The sequence below is a fragment of the Heptranchias perlo genome, unplaced genomic scaffold (assembly GCF_035084215.1).
Source record: "Heptranchias perlo isolate sHepPer1 unplaced genomic scaffold, sHepPer1.hap1 HAP1_SCAFFOLD_117, whole genome shotgun sequence".
NCBI classification, from domain to species: Eukaryota; Metazoa; Chordata; class Chondrichthyes; order Hexanchiformes; family Hexanchidae; genus Heptranchias; species Heptranchias perlo.
Window position 1 is genome coordinate 1 of NW_027138396.1, and position 26,990 is coordinate 26,990.

The 26,990-nt window shown below is 42.3% G+C and overlaps 1 protein-coding gene across 1 annotated transcript; it reads right to left on the reverse strand.

Annotated features, from left to right (window-relative positions):
* Positions 1 to 2,832: 2,832 nt before the first annotated feature.
* LOC137307987 (intestinal mucin-like protein) lies at positions 2,833 to 26,990 on the reverse strand (the record flags this gene model as incomplete). The annotated part of the gene is made up of 9 exons (XM_067976958.1): positions 26,816 to 26,990; positions 24,841 to 25,091; positions 22,979 to 23,162; positions 21,997 to 22,243; positions 5,876 to 6,057; positions 5,650 to 5,719; positions 5,411 to 5,520; positions 3,123 to 3,154; positions 2,833 to 3,010 (listed from the first exon to the last, which is right to left on the reverse strand). Coding segments are annotated over exons 1-9 (1,429 nt in total), but the record flags the coding sequence as incomplete, so codon positions are not given.

The following is a 26,990-nucleotide window of genomic DNA, read 5'->3' on the forward strand; positions in this document are numbered from 1 at the left end:
ACATCTACTGGCTCCCCCTTTATCTACCCTGCTAGCTACATCCTCAAAAAACACAATTTCCCTTTCATAAAATCTTGTTGACCCTGCCTAATTAAATTATGATTTTCTAAGTGCCCTGTTACCACAATTCTAGCATTTTTCCTACTACTGATGTCAGGCTAACTGGTCTATAGTTCCCTGTTTTCTCTCTCCCTACTTTCTTGAATTGCGGGGTTACATTTGCTACCTTCCAATTCACTGGGACCATACTATAAATCTAAGGAATTTTGGAAGATCACAACCAATGCATCCACTATCTCTGCAGCCACCTCTTTTAAAACCCTAGGATATAGGCCATCAGGTCCAAGGGATTTGTCGGCTTTTAGTCCCATTAATGACTTAGATGAAGGGACCGAGTGTAATGTATTCAAGTTTTCTGACAATACAAAGCTAGGTGGGAAAGTTAGCTGTGAGGAGGACACAAACAGGCTGCAAAGGGATATAGACAGGTTAAGTGAGTGGGTGAGAAGGTGGCAGATGGAGTATGATATGGGGAAATGTGAAATTATCCACTTTGGTAGGAAGAATAGAAAAGCAGAATATTTTTTAAAAGGTGAGAGACAAGAAATGTTTGTGTTCAGAGAGATTTGGGTGTCCTCATACAAGAAACACAAAAAGTTAACATGCAGGTACAGCAAGCAATTAGGAAGGCCTTTATTGCAAGGGGGTTGGAGTACAGAGTAAGGAGAATCTTGCTGCAATTGCACCTGGAGTACTGTGTACAGTTTTGGTCTCTTTATCTAAAGAAGGATATACCTGCCTAAGAGGGGGTGCAACAAAGGTTCACTAGATTGATTCCTGGGATGAGGAGAGATTGAGTAGAATGGGCTTATATTCTCTGGAGTTTAGAAGAATGAGAGGTGATCTCATTGAAACATGTAACATTCTTAGGGGGCTTGACAGGGGAGATGCCGAGAGGCTATTTCCCTGGCTGGAGAGTCTAGAACTAGGGCTCATAGTCTCAGGACAAGCGGTCGGCCATTTAGACCGAGATGAGGAAAAATTTCTTCACTCAGAGGGTTGTGAATCTTTGGAATTCTCTACCCGAGGGGGCTGTGGATGCTCAGTTGTTGAGTATATTCAAGACTGAGATCAATACATTTTTGGAGGATAAGGGAATCAAGGGATATGGGGATAGGGCAAGAAAGTGGAGTTGATTTAGAAGATCAGCCATAATCTGATTGAATGGTGGAGCCAGTTTGAGGGGCCGTATGGCCTACTCCTGCTCCTATTTCTTATGTTCTTATATTCTATTATATAATTCCCTGAAAATGCAAATGTAGGTCGATTAAACCATAAAAAACCTTAATAGGATTTTGGGTTTTATAGATAGGGGCATAGAGTACAAGAGTAAGGTAATGCTGAATTTCAACAAAACAATGAGTCGGCCAGGACTGAGTGCAATTTAGGCCTTGCTATTGTAGAAAGGACATTAAACTCAGAGGTACAGCATAGATTTACCAGAATGATGCTATGGATGGAATACTACAGTTCTGAGTAGAGATTTGAAATATTATCACTGGAGCATGCCAGGACGTTTAAAAAGAGTTTTTTTTTGAAATGAAGAGTTTTGACAGTCTCTCTATTTCTCTCTGGCTGGAGAATCAGTGAAAAGGTCAGCAGTTTAAAATTATGATTAAGTAAATGAGGAGGGAGATTAGGAGAAAGGAAGTAGGTAGAGGCAGAGACCATTGCATCTTTTAAGGGAAATTGTATAAATATTTGAAGCAGATGAAGATACAGGGTTATAGGGCGAGAGCAGGGTAGTGGGGTTGGTTTTGGACTGCTCTAGCAAAGAGCTGGCCCAGACACAATCAGCTGAATGGTCTCCTGTGTTGGAAACTTCCAGGATTCTATGGGAGGACGTTATCAGGGTTGATATAGTGAGGCCAGATTATCTGTTTTGATTTGATGATTGTATGAACACATAAAGCTGGTGAGCCAATCATAGAATCCTACAGCACAGAAGGAGGCCATTCATTAAAGTGTGATCACCTGTCATTAAGTACTTTCACGCATCCTGCTGCCTCCAGTCATCCCCCGTGGTTCTCTAGACCTCCTGAGATTGCGATCATTTCAATCCTAATCCTGAGACGAGACTGCTGCATACTTCAGCCCCATTCAGCTCTCCATAACTGAAGAGCATTTGCTGTCATGTCTTAACTCTTACCCTATCTCTGTCTTTCTCTCACAGGCAGGTTGTCAGTCATTTCCTGTTTGGATCATTACCATGGTGTGAGTAACTGCACTGGGCCATTAAGACAGAGCGGGAAGTGGAGAGGTGGAGGATGAAGATTCCCTCCGTGCTTTAAAAAAAATTCTTGGTTACACCGGCCACCGTACACAGTGGGCAAATTGTGTTGACACCAACGCACTTGCTATAAGCGGTGGGGACTGTAATATATATCAAAAAGAGCAGTGGTCCTAATACCGACCCTGGGGGACACCATTGCATTCTTCCCTCGAGTCTGAAAAATAACCGTCACCAATGCTCTGCTTTCTGTCAATACAGATTTTCTGACAAGATAAGTTGACCCACTCTCGGTGATAATAACGTGTAATTGACAGTCCAATTGTGGGGCAAGTAAAATGTTTGTCTTATTCTTTATTTTTTTCTAAAATACTGAAGAGGGTTTGCTGAGGTTTGCTCCTTTTAGAAGGCCCTGTTGCAGGTTGTACCATTATCATATTGTTGTGCATATTTGGTGTAGTTTTTGGAGACTGGAATATCTTATGTCTGAACTGCACAGTGAAATATTCATACACAGCGGAATGTACAACATGTTTACTTACCGCACATGGTTTCTGTACAACAATGGTCATGTTGGCTTCTTTGAACAACTGGCACAAAACCTTGGCCGTTGCATACTTTTGCTGGCGATGGAGGGCATTTGTGGGCTTTGCAGACAACGTTCATTGTTGCATTATTGCAGAAACAGTCCTGACAATTGCTTTGCCATGTTTCACCAATCTGTCACAAATGCACAAAGTCATGCTAGGAGGTCTATAAGCAGCGTAAAACTGAAATTAATAACAGATAAGTGTAGAAACAGATATAATCTGTTTATCTAAAGAACATGTACCTGTCTTGGTTTTCCATCAGGTCCTATGCACTCTAGTGGATATAAAAAAAATCACAATTAGTGCTTTATAAACTGAAATAAAAACAGACAATGCTGGAAATACACAGCAAGTCAGGCAGCATCTGTGGAGAAAGAAACAGAGTAAACGTCCTCCGCCATTTCCGCCATCTCCAGCGTGATGCCACCACCAAACACATTTTCCCCTCCCCTCCCCTTCCAGCATTCCAAAGGGACCATTCCCTCTGCGACACCCTGATCCACTCTTCCATCACCCCAAACACCCGCTTTCCTCCCCACGGCACCTTCTCTTGTGAGCACAGGAGATGTGACACCTGTCCTTTCACCTCCCCCCTTCCCATCGCCCAGGGCCCCAAACACTCCTTCCAGGTGAAACAGTGATTTACCTGTATTCCTTTCAATTTATTATACTGTATCCGCTGCTCACGATGCGGTCTCCTCTACACTGGAGAGACCAAACACAGATTGGTTGATCGCTTTTCTGAACACCTCCGCTCTGTCCGCAAGCGTGACCCTGACCTGCCGGTCGTTTGCCATTTTAATTCCCCATCCCAATCCCACTCTGACCTTTCTGTCCTCGGCCTCCTACACTGTTCCAGTGAAGCTCAATGAAAACTCGAGGGACGGCACCTCATCTTTCAATCAGGCACTTTACAACCTTCCCGACTCAACACTGATTTCAATAACTTCAGATCATAACCACTGCTCCCATTCTTTCGGACAGCAGGTGCTGGTAATGGTTCTGCTGTTGCCATTCTGGACCCATCTTTTGTTTCTTTACTTGTCCCATTCCCACCCTCCTTGCCTCGCACCATCATCCCTTTTGTCATTTAATCACTCCCACCCTCCACCCTATCGGAGACCTTCTCCTTTGTTCTATCCTCCTCCCCCCTCCACTTTGCCTGGCTCTGTACTTGCTTAAAAACTGCTAAATCTTCAACTTCTTCCAGTTCTGATGAAAGGACATCGACCTGAAATGTTGGGCCAGAATTTGTACAGATCGCTGCAGCAACTGCGAAATAAATTTACGAATGTACTCACTGCGGGCTCTGCACGATTTTCAACTTTTAAAGAGTTGTGTGCGATCAACCTAGCCTCTGAACAGGGTAGGTTGATTCACATTGAAATGTCTGTGTGAAAACAGGCCCACAAAATCTGTCAGGAAGAGAAGTCACGCCCACAAGCAGGCAAGCAGACTTCATTCATTTAAAGTTAGTTTTCTGGGATGTCATTGTAAACAAAAAAATAATACTTTAAAAAAAGCCAAAGAAATAATTAAATTAAATTAAAGAGACAGATGGCAAAAGTAAAAAAAAATAATTTTAAATTTAAACATTTTTTTTTAATGACCAAAAACTATTGAAATAAAAAGTAATATGAGACTCCACATTTTTAAAATTTAATTTTTAGTTGTTTGGCAGTCGTGCTTTTAAAACTTAGTTTCGACCTGGTATTTTTCAGCGTACCTGTTTGGTGTTGTGATTAGTTACTTTCCAGCTGGGCAGATGAGCAAGTTTGTAATTTTTCAGTGATCTCAATGATTGCAGCGTGCGATGGCTCTTTAATTCACAGCTGTCAAATCACCGGCGAACCAATAGGAGCAAGTTGATGCATTTTAGTGCACACGTGCAAACACGGGAACTTGCTCCTTCGATTCACCACAGAAAACGGAGAGTGCTGTTCAGCTCCTTCGTTATTTCAGGAGCAAATTCTGCCCCATTAACTCTGTTTCTCTCTCCACAGATGCTGCCTGACTTGCTGAGTATTCTCAGCATTTTCTGTCCTTATTTCAGATTTCCAGCATCTGCAGTATTTTGCTTTTTATAAAATGATACTGCACCAAAATGCATTAAAAGCTAAATAAACAACAGAGATAAAGAAAACATAAAATTCAGGCAAAGAGAAGTGAAGGAAGAGAATAAATGATTGCTGATCCGGAGACATAACACTGACTTCGATAGTCAACCAGTAATACTCATGACTATCAGACAAAATAACCACATGATTGAAATGTACTTCCTTTGATTATTTTCTCTAATTTTCTTCTATCCTTATATATTACCGGTCTCTCATCACCCCCAGCATGCAGAATTCCATCTGCAGTTCTCAGAAGCAAATAAAATCCCTCCCCCATTGCTGTAGCAAACAAGTTAGAGCTACAGGAATTCCACAGATGAACTATGTGGACTTCTGCACAGTATTTGACTCCTGGAGCTTGGCAGTGACCCTACTACATACTGTAGACATTGTTACTAAAGAAATATGCTTACCACAGATGTCTACGCAGATGTCTAATGGTGCAAAAAGGAACTTTCCATCTGGGCAGAAACAACCTTCATTATGATCACTCTTGTCACTAGGTACATTCCTGTCAGTGTACCTAATCATTAAAGAAAGAGTATTAATTATGTACAGCAAACAGGGGAGTGAGAGAGAGAGAGAGAATGAAAGAAAAAGAGCATTTCAATTGTTGTCATTGAGAATGGTTTGCTCAATATGTACAACAAACCTTGAACTACAAGTAGGCTGTTCTTTTGGCTCACACGATTTATACTCCATCGTTGCAGGGCAGTGATATACTGTTTGAATTAAATTGAATAAAACAACATGAGAAAGTGAGCAAGTAACCTCAATCTGTACAAGCGTTTACTGTTTGTGTTTATATTTGATATGTTGCATACTTATGCGTGTTTGAAAAAGTCCAGATTCATATCAAGACAGATTTAATTACTTACGACATGATCCATTGGTATGTTCTCGCCAGTTGACACAGATACCTCCTTCAGATTTGCATATCTTAGCATAGATTGCTAAACTGGAACATATTATTATGTCATTCCTCATGTGACATCCATCGTGGACACATGCTTCATAATATGGGCCTGGAGGAACTACGTCATGGCATTTCGAAAAGGCACTGAGGAAACAAAGCTTATGTTACAGATTCAAACAGTTCTGAGTTGAGCTGTCTCACTTCCTGTGCAGTTGGCTGACCTTGTTAACCTATGCTGCCATTCTTTTGATGCTGGGGTGGAACTACTCCATTTTTTCTTTTCTCCTTCCTGTTTGATTTGCCTCTCCTCTCCCCAAAGGCCGACCAAATCAAGCCATAGGTAATTATGAGTAGAGATTTTAGTAATCTCTCAGTATATTTTTATTCTATTTTTCATTAGTGTCATTGCATCTATTAAGCTGTTTATATATTCGGTGCAAATTGATTCCTTGGCCTCGTATGTCATAGGACGCCAGTTTACATATTACAAATGGTCTCCTACCTGGAACAGGCAGGCTCTCCAGTTGTCCAACTCAGGAGCCTACCCAAGTTGGCGGTGGCCAGAACCTCACGGTAAGTGACCCTATACCATCTTCAGACTGTTACTGCCCCGTTTACACCAGGCGGAGCCCTTAAAATCAGTTCCATTCGCTTACTGGCCACACTTAAAATCCACACTACAGACATGCTTAAACTCCACACTACACACACCCTGAAAACCCACACTTCACTCCCACTCTTACAGCCCACACTATACACATTTACAACTCACACAATGCACACACATTTAAAGCCCACACTACACACACACTTAAAGCCCACATTATACACACTTAAAGCCCACACTACACACACTTAAAGCCCACACTACACACACACTTAAAGCCCACATTACACACACACTTAAAGCCCACATTACAGACACACTTAAAGCCCACATTACACACACACTTAAAGCCCACATTACAGACACACTTAAAGCCCACATTACACACACACTTAAAGCCCACATTATACACACTCTTAAAGCCCACACTACACACACACTTAAAGCCCACATTATACACACTTAAAGCCCACATTACACACACACTTAAAGCCCACATTACAGACACACTTAAAGCCCACATTACACACACACTTAAAGCCCACATTACAGACACACTTAAAGCCCACATTACACACACTCTTAAAGCCCACATTACACACACACTTAAAGCCCACATGACAGACACACTTAAAGCCCACATTACACACACACTTAAAGCCCACATTACAGACACACTTAAAGCCCACATTACACACACACTTAAAGCCCACATTATACATACTCTTAAAGCCCACACTACACACACACTTAAAGCCCACATTACACACACACTTAAAGCCCACATTACAGACACACTTAAAGCCCACATTACACACACACTTAAAGCCCACATTACAGACACACTTAAAGCCCACATTACACACACACTTAAAGCCCACATTATACACACTCTTAAAGCCCACACTACACACACACTTAAAGCCCACATTATACACACTTAAAGCCCACACTACACACACTTAAAGCCCACATTACAGACACACTTAAAGCCCACATTACACACACACTTAAAGCCCACACTACACACACACTTAAAGCCCACATTATACACACTTAAAGCCCACACTACACACACACTTAAAGCCCACATTATACACACTTAAAGCCCACATTATACACACTTAAAGCCCACACGACACACACACTTAAAGCCCACATTACACACACACTTAAAGCCCACATTATACACACTAAAAGCCCACACTACACACTCTTAAAGCCCACACTACACACACACTTAAAGCCCACATTATACACACTTAAAGCCCACACTATACACACACTTAAAGCCCACATTACACACACACTTAAAGCCCACACTACACACACACTTAAAGCCCACATTATACACACTTAAAGCCCACACTACACACACACTTAAAGCCCACATTATACACACTTAAAGCCCACACTACACACACACTTAAAGCCCACATTATACACACTTAAAGCCCACACTACACACACACTTAAAGCCCACACTACACACACACTTAAAGCCCACATTATACACACTTAAAGCCCACATTACACACACACTTAAAGCCCACACTATACACACACTTAAAGCCCACATTACACACACACTTAAAGCCCACACTACACACACACTTAAAGCCCACATTATACACACTTAAAGCCCACACTACACACACACTTAAAGCCCACATTATACACACTTAAAGCCCACACTACACACACACTTAAAGCCCACATTATACACACTTAAAGCCCACACTACACACACACTTAAAGCCCACACTATACACACACTTAAAGCCCACATTACACACACACTTAAAGCCCACACTACACACACTTAAAGCCCACACTGTACACACACTTAAAGCCCACACTACACACACACTTAAAGCCCACATTACACACACACTTAAAGCCCACATTATACACTCTTAAAGCCCACACTACACACACTTAAAGCCCACACTACACACACACTTAAAGCCCACATTACACACACACTTAAAGCCCACATTATACACACTTAAAGCCCACACTACACACACACTTAAAGCCCACACTATACACACACTTAAAGCCCACATTACACACACACTTAAAGCCCACACTACACACACTTAAAGCCCACATTATACACACTCTTGAAGCCCACACTACACACACACTTAAAGCCCACATTATACACACTTAAAGCCCACACTACACACACACTTAAAGCCCACACTACACACACTTAAAGCCCACACTACACACACACTTAAAGCCCACACTACACACACTTAAAGCCCACACTACACACACTTAAAGCCCACATTACACACACACTTAAAGCCCACATTACACACACACTTAAAGCCCACACTATACACACACTTAAAGCCCACATTACACACACACTTAAAGCCCACACTACACACACACTTAAAGCCCACACTACACACACACTTAAAGCCCACACTACACACACACTTAAAGCCCACACTACACACACACTTAAAGCCCACACTACACACACACTTCAAGCCCACATTATACACACTTAAAGCCCACACTACACACACACTTAAAGCCCACACTACACACACACTTAAAGCCCACATTATACACACTTAAAGCCCACATTATACACACTTAAAGCCCACATTACACACACACTTAAAGCCCACATTATACATACTCTTAAAGCCCACACTACACACACACTTAAAGCCCACATTACACACACACTTAAAGCCCACATTACAGACACACTTAAAGCCCACATTACACACACACTTAAAGCCCACATTACAGACACACTTAAAGCCCACATTACACACACACTTAAAGCCCACATTATACACACTCTTAAAGCCCACACTACACACACACTTAAAGCCCACATTATACACACTTAAAGCCCACACTACACACACTTAAAGCCCACATTACAGACACACTTAAAGCCCACATTACACACACACTTAAAGCCCACACTACACACACACTTAAAGCCCACATTATACACACTTAAAGCCCACACTACACACACACTTAAAGCCCACATTATACACACTTAAAGCCCACATTATACACACTTAAAGCCCACACGACACACACACTTAAAGCCCACATTACACACACACTTAAAGCCCACATTATACACACTAAAAGCCCACACTACACACTCTTAAAGCCCACACTACACACACACTTAAAGCCCACATTATACACACTTAAAGCCCACACTATACACACACTTAAAGCCCACATTACACACACACTTAAAGCCCACACTACACACACACTTAAAGCCCACATTATACACACTTAAAGCCCACACTACACACACACTTAAAGCCCACATTATACACACTTAAAGCCCACACTACACACACACTTAAAGCCCACATTATACACACTTAAAGCCCACACTACACACACACTTAAAGCCCACACTACACACACACTTAAAGCCCACATTATACACACTTAAAGCCCACATTATACACACTTAAAGCCCACACGACACACACACTTAAAGCCCACATTACACACACACTTAAAGCCCACATTATACACACCTAAAGCCCACACTACACACTCTTAAAGTCCACACTACACACACACTTAAAGCCCACATTATACACACTTAAAGCCCACACTATACACACACTTAAAGCCCACATTACACACACACTTAAAGCCCACACTACACACACTTAAAGCCCACACTACACACACACTTAAAGCCCACACTACACACACACTTAAAGCCCACACTACACACACACTTAAAGCCCACATTATACACACACTTAAAGCCCACATTATACACACTTAAAGCCCACACTACACACACACTTAAAGCCCACATTATACACACTTAAAGCCCACACTACACACACACTTAAAGCCCACACTATACACACACTTAAAGCCCACATTACACACACACTTAAAGCCCACACTACACACACTTAAAGCCCACATTATACACACTTAAAGCCCACACTGTACACACACTTAAAGCCCACACTACACACACACTTAAAGCCCACATTACACACACACTTAAAGCCCACATTATACACTCTTAAAGCCCACACTACACACACTTAAAGCCCACACTACACACACACTTAAAGCCCACATTACACACACACTTAAAGCCCACATTATACACACTTAAAGCCCACACTACACACACACTTAAAGCCCACACTATACACACACTTAAAGCCCACATTACACACACACTTAAAGCCCACACTACACACACTTAAAGCCCACATTATACACACTCTTAAAGCCCACACTACACACACACTTAAAGCCCACATTATACACACTTAAAGCCCACACTACACACACACTTAAAGCCCACACTACACACACTTAAAGCCCACACTACACACACACTTAAAGCCCACACTACACACACACTTAAAGCCCACACTACACACACACTTAAAGCCCACACTACACACACACTTAAAGCCCACATTACACACACACTTCAAGCCCACATTATACACACTTAAAGCCCACACTACACACACACTTAAAGCCCACACTACACACACACTTAAAGCCCACATTATACACACTTAAAGCCCACATTATACACACTTAAAGCCCACACTACACACACACTTAAAGCCCACACTACACACACACTTAAAGCCCACATTATACACACTTAAAGCCCACACTACACACACTTAAAGCCCACACTACACACACACTTAAAGCCCACATTACACACACACTTAAAGCCCACACTGTACACACACTTAAAGCCCACACTACACACATTTAAAGCCCACATTATACACACTTAAAGCCCACACTACACACACTTAAAGCCCACACTACACACACACTTAAAGCCCACATTATACACACTTAAAGCCCACACTACACACACTTAAAGTCCACACTGTACACACACTTAAAGCCCACACTGTACACACACTTAAAGCCCACACTACACACACTTAAAGCCCACACTACACACACACTTAAAGCCCACATTATACACACTTAAAGCCCACACTACACACACTTAAAGCCCACATTATACACACTTAAAGCCCACATTACACACACACTTAAAGCCCACACTGCACACAGACTTAAAGCCTACACTGTACACACACTTAAAGCCTACACTGTACACACACTTAAAGCCTACACTGTACACACACTTAAAGCCCACATTACACACACTTAAAGCCCACACTGTACACACACTTAAAGCCCACACTACACACACTTAAAGCCCACACTACACACACATTTAAAGCCCACATTATACACACTTAAAGCCCACACTACACACACTTAAAGCCCACATTATACACACTTAAAGCCCACATTACACACAAACTTAAAGCCCACACTGCACACACACTTAAAGCCTACACTGTACACACACTTAAAGCCTACACTGTACACACACTTAAAGCCTACACTGTACACACACTTAAAGCCCACATTACACACACTTAAAGCCCACATTACACACAAACTTAAAGCCCACACTGCACACACACTTAAAGCCCACATTACACACACACTTAAAGCCTACACTGTACACACACTTAAAGCCCACACTACACACACTTAAAGCCCACATTATACACACTTAAAGCCCACATTACACACACACTTAAAACCCACACTGTACACACACTTAAAGCCCACACTACACACACTTAAAGCCCACACTACACACACACTTAAAGCCCACATTACACACACACTTAAAGCCCACACTACACACACTTAAAGCCCACATTACACACACACTTAAAGCCCACATTACACACACTTAAAGCCCACACTGTACACACACTTAAAGCCCACATTACACACACACTTAAAGCCCACATTACACACACTTAAAGCCCACAAAACACACACTTAAAGCCCACACTACACACACACTTAAAGCCCACATTATACACACTTAAAGCCCACACTACACACACTTAAAGCCCACACTACACACACTTAAAGCCCACACTACACACACACTTAAAGCCCACATTATACACACTTAAAGCCCACACTACACACACTTAAAGCCCACACTACACACACACTTAAAGCCCACATTATACACACTTAAAGCCCACATTACACACACACTTAAAGCCCACATTACACACACACTTAAAGCCCACACTGTACACACTTAAAGCCCACATTACACACACACTTAAAGCCCACATTACACACACTTAAAGCCCACATTACACACACTTAAAGCCCACACTGTACACACACTTAAAGCCCACATTATACACACTTAAAGCCCACATTACACACACACTTAAAGCCCACACTGTACACACACTTAAAGCCTACACTGTACACACACTTAAAGCCCACATTACACACACTTAAAGCCCACACTGTGCACACACTTAAAGCCCACACTGTACACACACTGAAAGCCCACACTGTACACACACTTAAAGCCCACACTGTACACACACTTAAAGCCCACATTACACACACACTTAAAGCCTACACTGTACACACACTTAAAGCCCACATTACACACACACTTAAAGCCTACACTGTACACACACTTAAAGCCCACATTACACACACTTAAAGCCCACACTGTACACACACTTAAAGCCTACACTGTACACACACTTAAAGCCCACATTACACACACATAAAGCCCACACTGTACACACACTGAAAGCCCACACTACACACACACTTAAAGCCCACATTACACACACACTTAAAGCCCACACTGTACACACACTGAAAGCCCACACTACACACACACTTAAAGCCCACATTACACACACACTTAAAGCCCACACTACACACACACTTAAAGCCCACATTATACACACTTAATGCCCACACTGTACACACTTAAAGCCCACATTACACACACACTTAAAGCCCACATTACACACACACTTAAAGCCCACACTACACACACACTTAAAGCCCACACTACACACACTTAAAGCCCACATTACACACACACTTAAAGCCCACATTACACACACACTTAAAGCCCACATTACACACACACTTAAAGCCCACACTACACACACTTAAAGCCCACACTGTACACACACTTAAAGCCCACATTACACACACACTTAAAGCCCACATTACACACACACTTAAAGCCCACACTACACACACTTAAAGCCCACACTGTACACACACTGAAAGCCCACATTATACACACTTAAAGCCCACACTGTACACACTTAAAGCCCACATTACACACACACTTAAAGCCCACATTACACACACACTTAAAGCCCACACTGTACACACACTTAAAGCCCACACTGTACACACACTTAAAGCCCACACTGTACACACACTTGAAGCCCACATTATACACACTTAAAGCCCACACTGTACACACTTAAAGCCCACATTACACACACACTTAAAGCCCACACTGTACACACACTTAAAGCCCACATTATACACACTTAAAGCCCACACTACACACACTTAAAGCCCACATTACACACACACTTAAAGCCCACATTACACACACACTTAAAGCCCACACTGTACACACACTTAAAGCCCACACTGTACACACACTGAAAGCCCACATTATACACACTTAAAGCCCACATTACACACACACTTAAAGCCCACACTGTACACACACTTAAAGCCTACACTGTACACACACTTAAAGCCCACACTGTACACACACTTAAAGCCTACACTGTACACACACTTAAAGCCCACATTACACACACACTTAAAGCCCACATTACACACACACTTAAAGCCCACATTACACACACTTAAAGCCCACACTACACACACTTAAAGCCCACATTACACACACACTTAAAGCCCACATTACACACACACTTAAAGCCCACATTATACACACTTAAAGCCCACACTGTACACACACTTAAAGCCCACACTACACACACACTTAAAGCCCACACTGTACACACACTTAAAGCCCACATTACACACACACTTAAAGCCCACACTGTACACACACTTAAAGCCCACATTACACACACACTTAAAGCCCACACTGTACACACACTTAAAGCCCACACTACACACACACTTAAAGCCCACATTATACACACTTAAAGCCCACACTACACACACTTAAAGCCCACATTACACACACACTTAAAGCCCACACTACACACACACTTAAAGCCCACATTATACACACTTAAAGCCCACACTACACACACACTTAAAGCCCACATTATACACACTTAAAGCCCACATTATACACACTTAAAGCCCACACGACACACACACTTAAAGCCCACACGACACACACACTTAAAGCCCACATTACACACACACTTAAAGCCCACATTATACACACTAAAAGCCCACACTACACACTCTTAAAGCCCACACTACACACACACTTAAAGCCCACATTATACACACTTAAAGCCCACACTATACACACACTTAAAGCCCACATTACACACACACTTAAAGCCCACACTACACACACACTTAAAGCCCACATTATACACACTTAAAGCCCACACTACACACACACTTAAAGCCCACATTATACACACTTAAAGCCCACACTACACACACACTTAAAGCCCACATTATACACACTTAAAGCCCACACTACACACACACTTAAAGCCCACACTACACACACACTTAAAGCCCACATTATACACACTTAAAGCCCACATTATACACACTTAAAGCCCACACGACACACACACTTAAAGCCCACATTACACACACACTTAAAGCCCACATTATACACACCTAAAGCCCACACTACACACTCTTAAAGTCCACACTACACACACACTTAAAGCCCACATTATACACACTTAAAGCCCACACTATACACACACTTAAAGCCCACATTACACACACACTTAAAGCCCACACTACACACACTTAAAGCCCACACTACACACACACTTAAAGCCCACACTACACACACACTTAAAGCCCACACTACACACACACTTAAAGCCCACATTATACACACTTAAAGCTCACACTACACACACACTTAAAGCCCACATTATACACACTTAAAGCCCACACTACACACACACTTAAAGCCCACACTATACACACACTTAAAGCCCACATTACACACACACTTAAAGCCCACACTACACACACTTAAAGCCCACATTATACACACTTAAAGCCCACACTGTACACACACTTAAAGCCCACACTACACACACACTTAAAGCCCACATTACACACACACTTAAAGCCCACATTATACACTCTTAAAGCCCACACTACACACACTTAAAGCCCACACTACACACACACTTAAAGCCCACATTACACACACACTTAAAGCCCACATTATACACACTTAAAGCCCACACTACACACACACTTAAAGCCCACACTATACACACACTTAAAGCCCACATTACACACACACTTAAAGCCCACACTACACACACTTAAAGCCCACATTATACACACTCTTAAAGCCCACACTACACACACACTTAAAGCCCACATTATACACACTTAAAGCCCACACTACACACACACTTAAAGCCCACACTACACACACTTAAAGCCCACACTACACACACACTTAAAGCCCACACTACACACACTTAAAGCCCACACTACACACACTTAAAGCCCACATTACACACACACTTAAAGCCCACATTACACACACACTTAAAGCCCACACTATACACACACTTAAAGCCCACATTACACACACACTTAAAGCCCACACTACACACACACTTAAAGCCCACACTACACACACACTTAAAGCCCACACTACACACACACTTAAAGCCCACACTACACACACACTTAAAGCCCACACTACACACACACTTAAAGCCCACATTACACACACACTTCAAGCCCACATTATACACACTTAAAGCCCACACTACACACACACTTAAAGCCCACACTACACACACACTTAAAGCCCACATTATACACACTTAAAGCCCACATTATACACACTTAAAGCCCACACTACACACACACTTAAAGCCCACACTACACACACACTTAAAGCCCACATTATACACACTTAAAGCCCACACTACACACACTTAAAGCCCACACTACACACACACTTAAAGCCCACATTACACACACACTTAAAGCCCACACTGTACACACACTTAAAGCCCACACTACACACATTTAAAGCCCACATTATACACACTTAAAGCCCACACTACACACACTTAAAGCCCACACTACACACACACTTAAAGCCCACATTATACACACTTAAAGCCCACACTACACACACTTAAAGTCCACACTGTACACACACTTAAAGCCCACACTGTACACACACTTAAAGCCCAGACTACACACACTTAAAGCCCACACTACACACACACTTAAAGCCCACATTATACACACTTAAAGCCCACACTACACACACTTAAAGCCCACATTATACACACTTAAAGCCCACATTACACACACACTTAAAGCCCACACTGCACACACACTTAAAGCCTACACTGTACACACACTTAAAGCCTACACTGTACACACACTTAAAGCCTACACTGTACACACACTTAAAGCCCACATTACACACACTTAAAGCCCACACTGTACACACACTTAAAGCCCACACTACACACACTTAAAGCCCACACTACACACACATTTAAAGCCCACATTATACACACTTAAAGCCCACACTACACACACTTAAAGCCCACATTATACACACTTAAAGCCCACATTACACACAAACTTAAAGCCTACACTGTACACACACTTAAAGCCTACACTGTACACACACTTAAAGCCTACACTGTACACACACTTAAAGCCCACATTACACACACTTAAAGCCCACATTACACACAAACTTAAAGCCCACACTGCACACACACTTAAAGCCCACATTACACACACACTTAAAGCCTACACTGTACACACACTTAAAGCCCACACTACACACACTTAAAGCCCACATTATACACACTTAAAGCCCACATTACACACACACTTAAAACCCACACTGTACACACACTTAAAGCCCACACTACACACACTTAAAGCCCACACTACACACACACTTAAAGCCCACATTACACACACACTTAAAGCCCACACTACACACACTTAAAGCCCACATTACACACACACTTAAAGCCCACATTACACACACTTAAAGCCCACACTGTACACACACTTAAAGCCCACATTACACACACACTTAAAACCCACATTACACACACTTAAAGCCCACAAAACACACACTTAAAGCCCACACTACACACACACTTAAAGCCCACATTATACACACTTAAAGCCCACACTACACACACTTAAAGCCCACACTACACACACTTAAAGCCCACACTACACACACACTTAAAGCCCACATTATACACACTTAAAGCCCACACTACACACACTTAAAGCCCACACTACACACACACTTAAAGCCCACATTATACACACTTAAAGCCCACATTACACACACACTTAAAGCCCACATTACACACACACTTAAAGCCCACACTGTACACACTTAAAGCCCACATTACACACACACTTAAAGCCCACATTACACACACTTAAAGCCCACATTACACACACTTAAAGCCCACACTGTACACACACTTAAAGCCCACATTATACACACTTAAAGCCCACACTGTACACACACTTAAAGCCCACATTACACACACACTTAAAGCCCACATTACACACACACTTAAAGCCCACACTGTACACACTTAAAGCCCACATTACACACACACTTAAAGCCCACATTACACACACTTAAAGCCCACATTACACACACTTAAAGCCCACACTGTACACACACTTAAAGCCCACATTATACACACTTAAAGCCCACATTACACACACACTTAAAGCCCACACTGTACACACACTTAAAGCCTACACTGTACACACACTTAAAGCCCACATTACACACACTTAAAGCCCACACTGTACACACACTTAAAGCCCACACTGTACACACACTGAAAGCCCACACTGTACACACACTTAAAGCCCACACTGTACACACACTTAAAGCCCACATTACACACACACTTAAAGCCTACACTGTACACACACTTAAAGCCCACATTACACACACACTTAAAGCCCACATTACACACACACTTAAAGCCCACACTGTACACACTTAAAGCCCACATTACACACACACTTAAAGCCCACATTACACACACTTAAAGCCCACATTACACACACTTAAAGCCCACACTGTACACACACTTAAAGCCCACATTATACACACTTAAAGCCCACATTACACACACACTTAAAGCCCACACTGTACACACACTTAAAGCCTACACTGTACACACACTTAAAGCCCACATTACACACACTTAAAGCCCACACTGTACACACACTTAAAGCCCACACTACACACACACTTAAAGCCCACATTACACACACACTTAAAGCCCACACTGTACACACACTGAAAGCCGACACTACACACACACTTAAAGCCCACATTACACACACACTTAAAGCCCACACTACACACACACTTAAAGCCCACATTATACACACTTAAAGCCCACACTGTACACACTTAAAGCCCACATTACACACACACTTAAAGCCCACATTACACACACACTTAAAGCCCACACTACACACACACTTAAAGCCCACACTACACACACTTAAAGCCCACATTACACACACACTTAAAGCCCACATTACACACACACTTAAAGCCCACATTACACACACACTGAAAGCCCACACTACACACACTTAAAGCCCACACTGTACACACACTTAAAGCCCACATTACACACACACTTAAAGCCCACATTACACACACACTTAAAGCCCACACGACACACACTTAAAGCCCACACTGTACACACACTGAAAGCCCACATTATACACACTTAAAGCCCACACTGTACACACTTAAAGCCCACATTACACACACACTTAAAGCCCACATTACACACACACTTAAAGCCCACACTGTACACACACTTAAAGCCCACACTGTACACACACTTGAAGCCCACATTATACACACTTAAAGCCCACACTGTACACACTTAAAGCCCACATTACACACACACTTAAAGCCCACACTGTACACACACTTAAAGCCCACATTATACACACTTAAAGCCCACACTACACACACTTAAAGCCCACATTACACACACACTTAAAGCCCACATTACACACACACTTAAAGCCCACACTGTACACACACTTAAAGCCCACACTGTACACACACTGAAAGCCCACATTATACACACTTAAAGCCCACATTACACACACACTTAAAGCCCACACTGTACACACACTTAAAGCCTACACTGTACACACACTTAAAGCCCACACTGTACACACACTTAAAGCCTACACTGTACACACACTTAAAGCCCACATTACACACACACTTAAAGCCCACATTACACACACACTTAAAGCCCACATTACACACACTTAAAGCCCACACTACACACACTTAAAGCCCACATTACACACACACTTAAAGCCCACATTACACACACACTTAAAGCCCACATTATACACACTTAAAGCCCACACTGTACACACACTTAAAGCCCACACTACACACACACTTAAAGCCCACACTGTACACACACTTAAAGCCCACATTACACACACACTTAAAGCCCACACTGTACACACACTTAAAGCCCACATTACACACACACTTAAAGCCCACACTGTACACACACTTAAAGCCCACATTACACACACACTTAAAGCCCACACTGTACACACACTTAAAGCCCACATTACACACACACTTAAAGCCCACATTACACACACTTAAAGCCCACACTACACACACTTAAAGCCCACATTACACACACACTTAAAGCCCACATTATACACACTTAAAGCCCACATTACACACACTTAAAGCCCACATTACACACACACTTAAAGCCTACACTGTACACACACTTAAAGCCTACACTGTACACACACTTAAAGCCCACACGACACACACACTTAAAGCCCACACTACACACACACTTAAAGCCTACACTGTACACACACTTAAAGCCTACACTGTACACACACTTAAAGCCTACACTGTACACACACTTAAAGCCCACACGACACACACACTTAAAGCCCACACTACACACACACTTAAAGCCTACACTGTACACACACTTAAAGCCCACATTACACACACTTAAAGCCTACACTGTACACACACTTAAAGCCTACACTGTACACACACTTAAAGCCCACACTACACACACTTAAAGCCTGCACTGTACACACACTTAAAGCCCACATTACACACACTTAAAGCCTACACTGTACACACACTTAAAGCCCACATTACACACACTTAAAGCCCACACTACACACACACTTAAAGCCCACACGACACACACACTTAAAGCCCACATTACACACACTTAAAGCCCACACTACACACACTTAAAGCCCACATTACACACACACTTAAAGCCTACACTGTACACACACTTAAAGCCCACATTACACACACTTAAAGCCTACACTGCACACACACTTAAAGCCCACATTGCACACACACTTAAAGCCCACATTACACACACTTAAAGCCCACACTACACACACTTAAAGCCCACACTACACACACACTTAAAGCCCACACTACACACACACTTAAAGCCCACATTACACACACTTAAAGCCTACACTACACACACACTTAAAGCCCACATTACACACACACTTAAAGCCTACACTGTACACACACTTAAAGCCCACATTACACACACACTTAAAGCCCACATTACACACACTTAAAGCCCACACTACACACACACTCAAAGCCCACATTATACACACTTAAAGCCCACACTACACACACTTAAAGCCCACACTGTACACACACTTAAAGCCCACATTACACACACACTTAAAGCCCACACTACACACACTTAAAGCCCACACTGCACACACTTAAAGCCCACACTGTACACATACTTAAAGCCCACATTACACACACACTTAAAGCCCACACTACACACACTTAAAGCCCACACGACACACACTTAAAGCCCACACTACACACACTTAAAGCCCACACGACACACACACTTAAAGCCCACATTACACACACACTTAAAGCCCACACTACACACACTTAAAGCCCACACTACACACACTTAAAGCCCACACTACACACACTTAAAGCCCACACTATACACACACTTAAAGCCCACACTACACACACTTAAAGCCCACACTACACACACTTAAAGCCCACACTAGAGAAAATGGTTCTGTGTAAAATCAGCTCTGAAAGGTGCCTAAATTCTGTGCAGTCAAGGGTTGAATGGCTTCCTGTTAGGTTAAAATTTGTACGTTGCTTTACAATTCCTGATATGTGAATGAAAGGCGGAAAACAGTTTATTGATTAAACAGGGGTTGACCACATTCCAAACCCTACTAAGTTATGGTTTTCACACTGAGACATGACTTACGGGCCTAAAATGATCTTGCAAATATCTGATGGTACACAAGGCGTGGTTGGTACAGTTGACATGGTGGTTGTGGTTTCCATATGTGACACAGTTGAAGGTTGTATTGGCGATGGGGTTGTGTTCCCTGCTTCACAGTGTGGCTTATTCTTATCTTTAACGTGCCAGAAAGGTGCTGAATGTGAGCAAGAAGGTACCACAGTTCCATCAGGCAATGTGCAGTCATCCGTGCTGCTGTTTGTACAGGTACCTAGGGAGTTGGGAATTTCAAACATCATTTCAAATTTCATCACAAGATATTTACAGATGAGGAAGACCATTTGGCTCATCTTGATTCATCCATCCAGACAGATCCTAACGTCACTCCATTGTAGCATTCAATTGTTTCTTAAATGATTCAAAGGTTTGTCATAGAGTCATAGAGTCATACAGCACGGATAGAGGCCCTTCGACACGATGGGCCGAAGGGCCTCTATCCGTGCTGTATGACTCTATGACTCTCTATGACTCTACTCTATCTGAGCGTTTATTCCGCATGTTGATCACTCTTTGTATGAAGAAGAATTTCCTGATTTCTGTCTTAAAAGTAGCCCTCTCTGGTTTGAACTTGTGTCCCCATGTTCTACACCCACAGTTTAATTTAAAGTAACATTTTGGGTTAAATCCCTCCATTAGATCACCTCTCAGTCACCATATTGGAATGAGAAAGGAATATCCCTGAAAACAGGGCAAGGGTTAAGACATTTGGGGTATTGACTTTCAAAAAATCATATACAATTTGTATTGCCATAAACTCTCCTCAATTTATTTAATCTCCTGGGGAAAAGGATTAACCACTGAAAAAATTTCCAAGCATCGAAAACGCTCCATCAGCGTTAAGGACAATCAAATGAAAGCTTCAGAGTATACTACAATCCCAAGTCAGAAACAGCATTTTATAACTTTGAAAAATGAAAATAAAAATTGTGATCAAAGTGTTACATACCACATTGTCCTTCAACATTTTTTCCAAAGATCTTGTAAGGGAGGTCTATTGTAAAATCCAGGCCATCAAACGTAACAGTAGAATTAATGGCAATAATCTCAACCTTTACAGTGATCCCTGAGGAACTGATCCTTATCCCATCGTGGTAATATGGTTGTATAATCTCCTGACCATTGACCAATGCCTGTATAACAGAAACAAAAGTCTTTCAGTCAACTGCTGCCAGTCAACATCTGTGCTTTCTAAACTTGAGGAAGCTGCTGGTAACTTTGTTCTTAATTTAAAAAGAATCTGAATTTTTAAACGCTTTTAGTCATGAAATTACTGAGAATGCCCTAAAACTATTTTTGATGGGATCAGGATGGATTTAAGATTAGGATTCTGAAACTGATGCCGTATGTTATTAATCTTGTTTGGTCAATTTGGATGGTTAGTGGGTAAATCATTAGGGTCCAAGCTTAGAGTCCAGCACCAGTGGCTAGCACATAAAAAGTTTCAATAAATGTTCCCATCAATTAGCACACATCTTAAGCTGACAGTATTAACAGCTTTTGGTGTGCAGATAACACTAATACTGTGTCTCGATCAGGGTACAGTAATCCACAGCTTGGCTTCATCCTCTGCTTCCAAGCAACACTGCGGCAGATTCACAAGTACATCGATTTATAGATAATTATGTACAGAACCCGAGAGATGTCTGTTTTGCCTGAAAACACATGAGGGGCAATTTTCTCCTGCTGTGTGCCTGGGGAATACTTATTTCCAAGGTGCAAAGCCAAAAAAAAAAGGGGTGAAGATCTAAGACAACGGGTCTCTGCCTCCTTTGTGTTACACTGGGACTTCTGGGCGGATACCCTTAGGTGGGGCAGAATGCTTACGCCTACATCAGGTGCAAACATCAAAACTGCATAGAAATTAAATCACGACAACTCGCTCCACGTTTTCCTGGGTTTCTGCTTGGTGGAAGTTCCAAAGGAAGTTAACCCACAGTAAATAGGTCTTACGGCTTGTGTGCATTCCTGTTCAGCTTTGAGGATCTGAGAAGGGATAGGCAGTAAACAGAGTGAAGCAGAAAGCAAGTGTGTTTATCTTTCCCTATATGTGCAGCAAAGGGTATTCGTGGCTGAAGTCTTTTTTGTTGCAGCCAGAAGGTCCGGCAGTTGGCAGTCAATACCATTGAGAGGGTCTCTCAGGCCTGCAGTGACAGTTGACTTTCCTCTCCCATGTCCAGGTGTAAAGTCCCGCTAAGGGCTGGATTTGCAATGGGGAAACTTTGAGCCTATTAAATTGACCTGAACCTGGAAATTAAGAAAAGTTCGGGCTAGGTAAGGCAAAGTGCATTTCTTGTGCACTTCACTTAACTTGGGCCCAGACCGCAGTGGGTGCGGAGGAAAATGAGTGCCATGAAGTTTCCTTTGCGTGTACAGTATTTATATCCTTTATTTTAGTTCCCAAGTTTCTTTCTTAGCCCTCCTCTCCTGAAGAGATTGCCTCATGCTCGAGTACAGTTCCATGGGTTCTTGCAGTCCTCTGGTTCCTGGCTAAAGTGGCCATTCTTCATAAGTGAGTCTGGTAAATAACAACAAGCTTTTCAATCATGAGATTATCATCGCCAAGACTCATTCTGTCTTTATCTGATAACATTCTTTCAGCAGTGGGCATTGGGCAGCGAGGAGGAGCAGGAATCCTAGCTAATTGTTTCCCCTCCCTTGTCCAGGGACACTGAGGTCAAAATGATACTGACTCCACTGCAAGGGACTGAACAGGATACCTTCCTGGTCTATATGAAAATGCATATAACCCGAGCTGTTAGGGGAGCTGTCGACTTCTTTATCATTAATGGAAAATGCAGCAGCCTGTACCTTGGTTTTTACTGTACTGTTGACAGTCATCTGAATCAGTGTTATTACAGACGATTTGTAGAATACTATGATGGCTTTGGGGCACGACAGATCTTTCTGAACATCACAGAAGTAGTTGTCGATGTAAATTTTGAAGCCTTTGATAACTTCTTTTATCTGCTTCACCAGAATGTAAGTGCAGTTTCCTTGGAATGTGTAATCAGTTCCATCAAAAGTAAGATAGTGACTGCCTCCCCATCCAGCACAGACACCTGAAATTTCAAAGTCACATTCTGAGTTTCCAGCAAAATGATTTATTTAAGTCAGATGATAGATTGTTAATCAACAAGCACATCATATATCAGTATTTTTTTTCATAAAGAGAAAAGCACTCTTGGTTATACTCATTTGTAAACTCAGGCATAGGCCAGCCCAGACTGATGGAATGAAAGTCACCTCTGTCTGCTGTCTGTATTGGTCATATGTGCAATGCTTTTGGGCAGTATAAAATCCACTTCCCAGCTGGCATGAACCCACACTGCAAAGTATGCCCAAATTTGGCATTAAATTAGCAGTGTCAGTTTGGCGCTGTTGATTGCATTCATGCCTCTGCCTCAGAAGATCATTGATCAGCATTTTAGCAAATAGTTGAGGCTAAGACTCCAGTGCATCATTGAGGGAGTACCAAAATGTCAGAGGTGCTGTCTTTCAGATGAGACATTAAACCGGCATTAATCTGTGGCCCCAGCTGCTTGCTTGGATGTAAAAGATCCCAAAGCACTATTTGGAGAAGAGCAGGGAGTTCTTTACAATTCATTCCTCAACCAACACCACCAAAATAGATCAACTGATTATAGAACACATTTTCTGTTTGTGAGACCTTGCTACGTGCAAATTGATTGACATTTTTCTTTACACAACAGTGATTGCACTTAAAAAAGTCATTTGTTGGATGTGACGTGCTTTGTGAGAACCTTTGGATATGATAAGGCTCTATATAAACCTAAGTTCTTTCTTTTGCTTTCTTTCTTTGTCATTCACAGTGGCCATAGGACAGAGGGTATGGGAATGGGAAAATGTTATATTAGTGCAGTAGAAGGTGTGCTTCTAAGGTTGGTATTAAAAAATAATGAAGTGGAGTAGAGAGAGCTTCATCCTCCAAATGCAGGAATCAGTATTGACTTTTTGTATCTAATTCATACATTCACTTTTCTCTGCTTAAAAATTCCAACATTAGTTCGAAGTTTCCAATTAGTTGCCACATTTTGCCACTGACTTGTCCATTTAAATGTGTGCACTCAATCAAATATAATTGCAAATTTGTTTTGGTAAAAATGACTCCAAATATTTGGAATTTTGAAATTGGTAATGAGCATCAAGCTGTGCGATGCTGTTATGAAAAAGGAGTAGAAGAAAATGGGATGTGTGAGTGCGGGCAGGGAATCGGAATAAGAGCAGGATGTGCATCGTGGGCTGTCTTATCTCTGAGCACCTTTTTTGTCGTTAGTTGCTCCACTGTACCCTGCATCCTGCTGTGTGGCACCTCACCAGTAATTTTTGCCCAAGAACTCTACTTCCATGACCTTGACTCTGGTGTTCTCAACCTTGGACATACCCATTGGACATCCTTTTTCCTGGCAGGGGTTGGGGGGGGAACATTACCCTCTGATTTATTTCCCCCTGCGTCTTCCCTTCTGGTCTCTGACACATCCACCTCCTAAGCAGGGTATCTGGCTCTGCCAGAACTGCATTTGAGCTACCTGCTAGGAGATGCACAAAAGCAGCTTAACATTGATGCTATCCCTGATTTTGGTTGCAAGGCTGTGGGAATTGTTTGGATGCTGCTTTGCACTTCCCCAGAGCTGCATTGCAGAAAAGGCAATCAATGCTGTGGAGCACTGAACCACACAGGGCTGTTTCAATATGCTGCCTCCATCTCTGCATCTTTTATATCACTTTTTAATTTTGGCAATGCAGTTCCTCCTGCAATACTCACAGTCACACTCGTACTGATAGCAACAGCCGGATTGGTCATAAACTTTTTTGGGCTGCAGTCCATTTTGACATGTGATCGGATGAGCACTTGGACATGTCACTGGCACCACAGAAACGGTGTTGTTCCCTGTACAGGTTCCCATTGTGCAATTATCGAGCATCCAGGTTTCATTCAT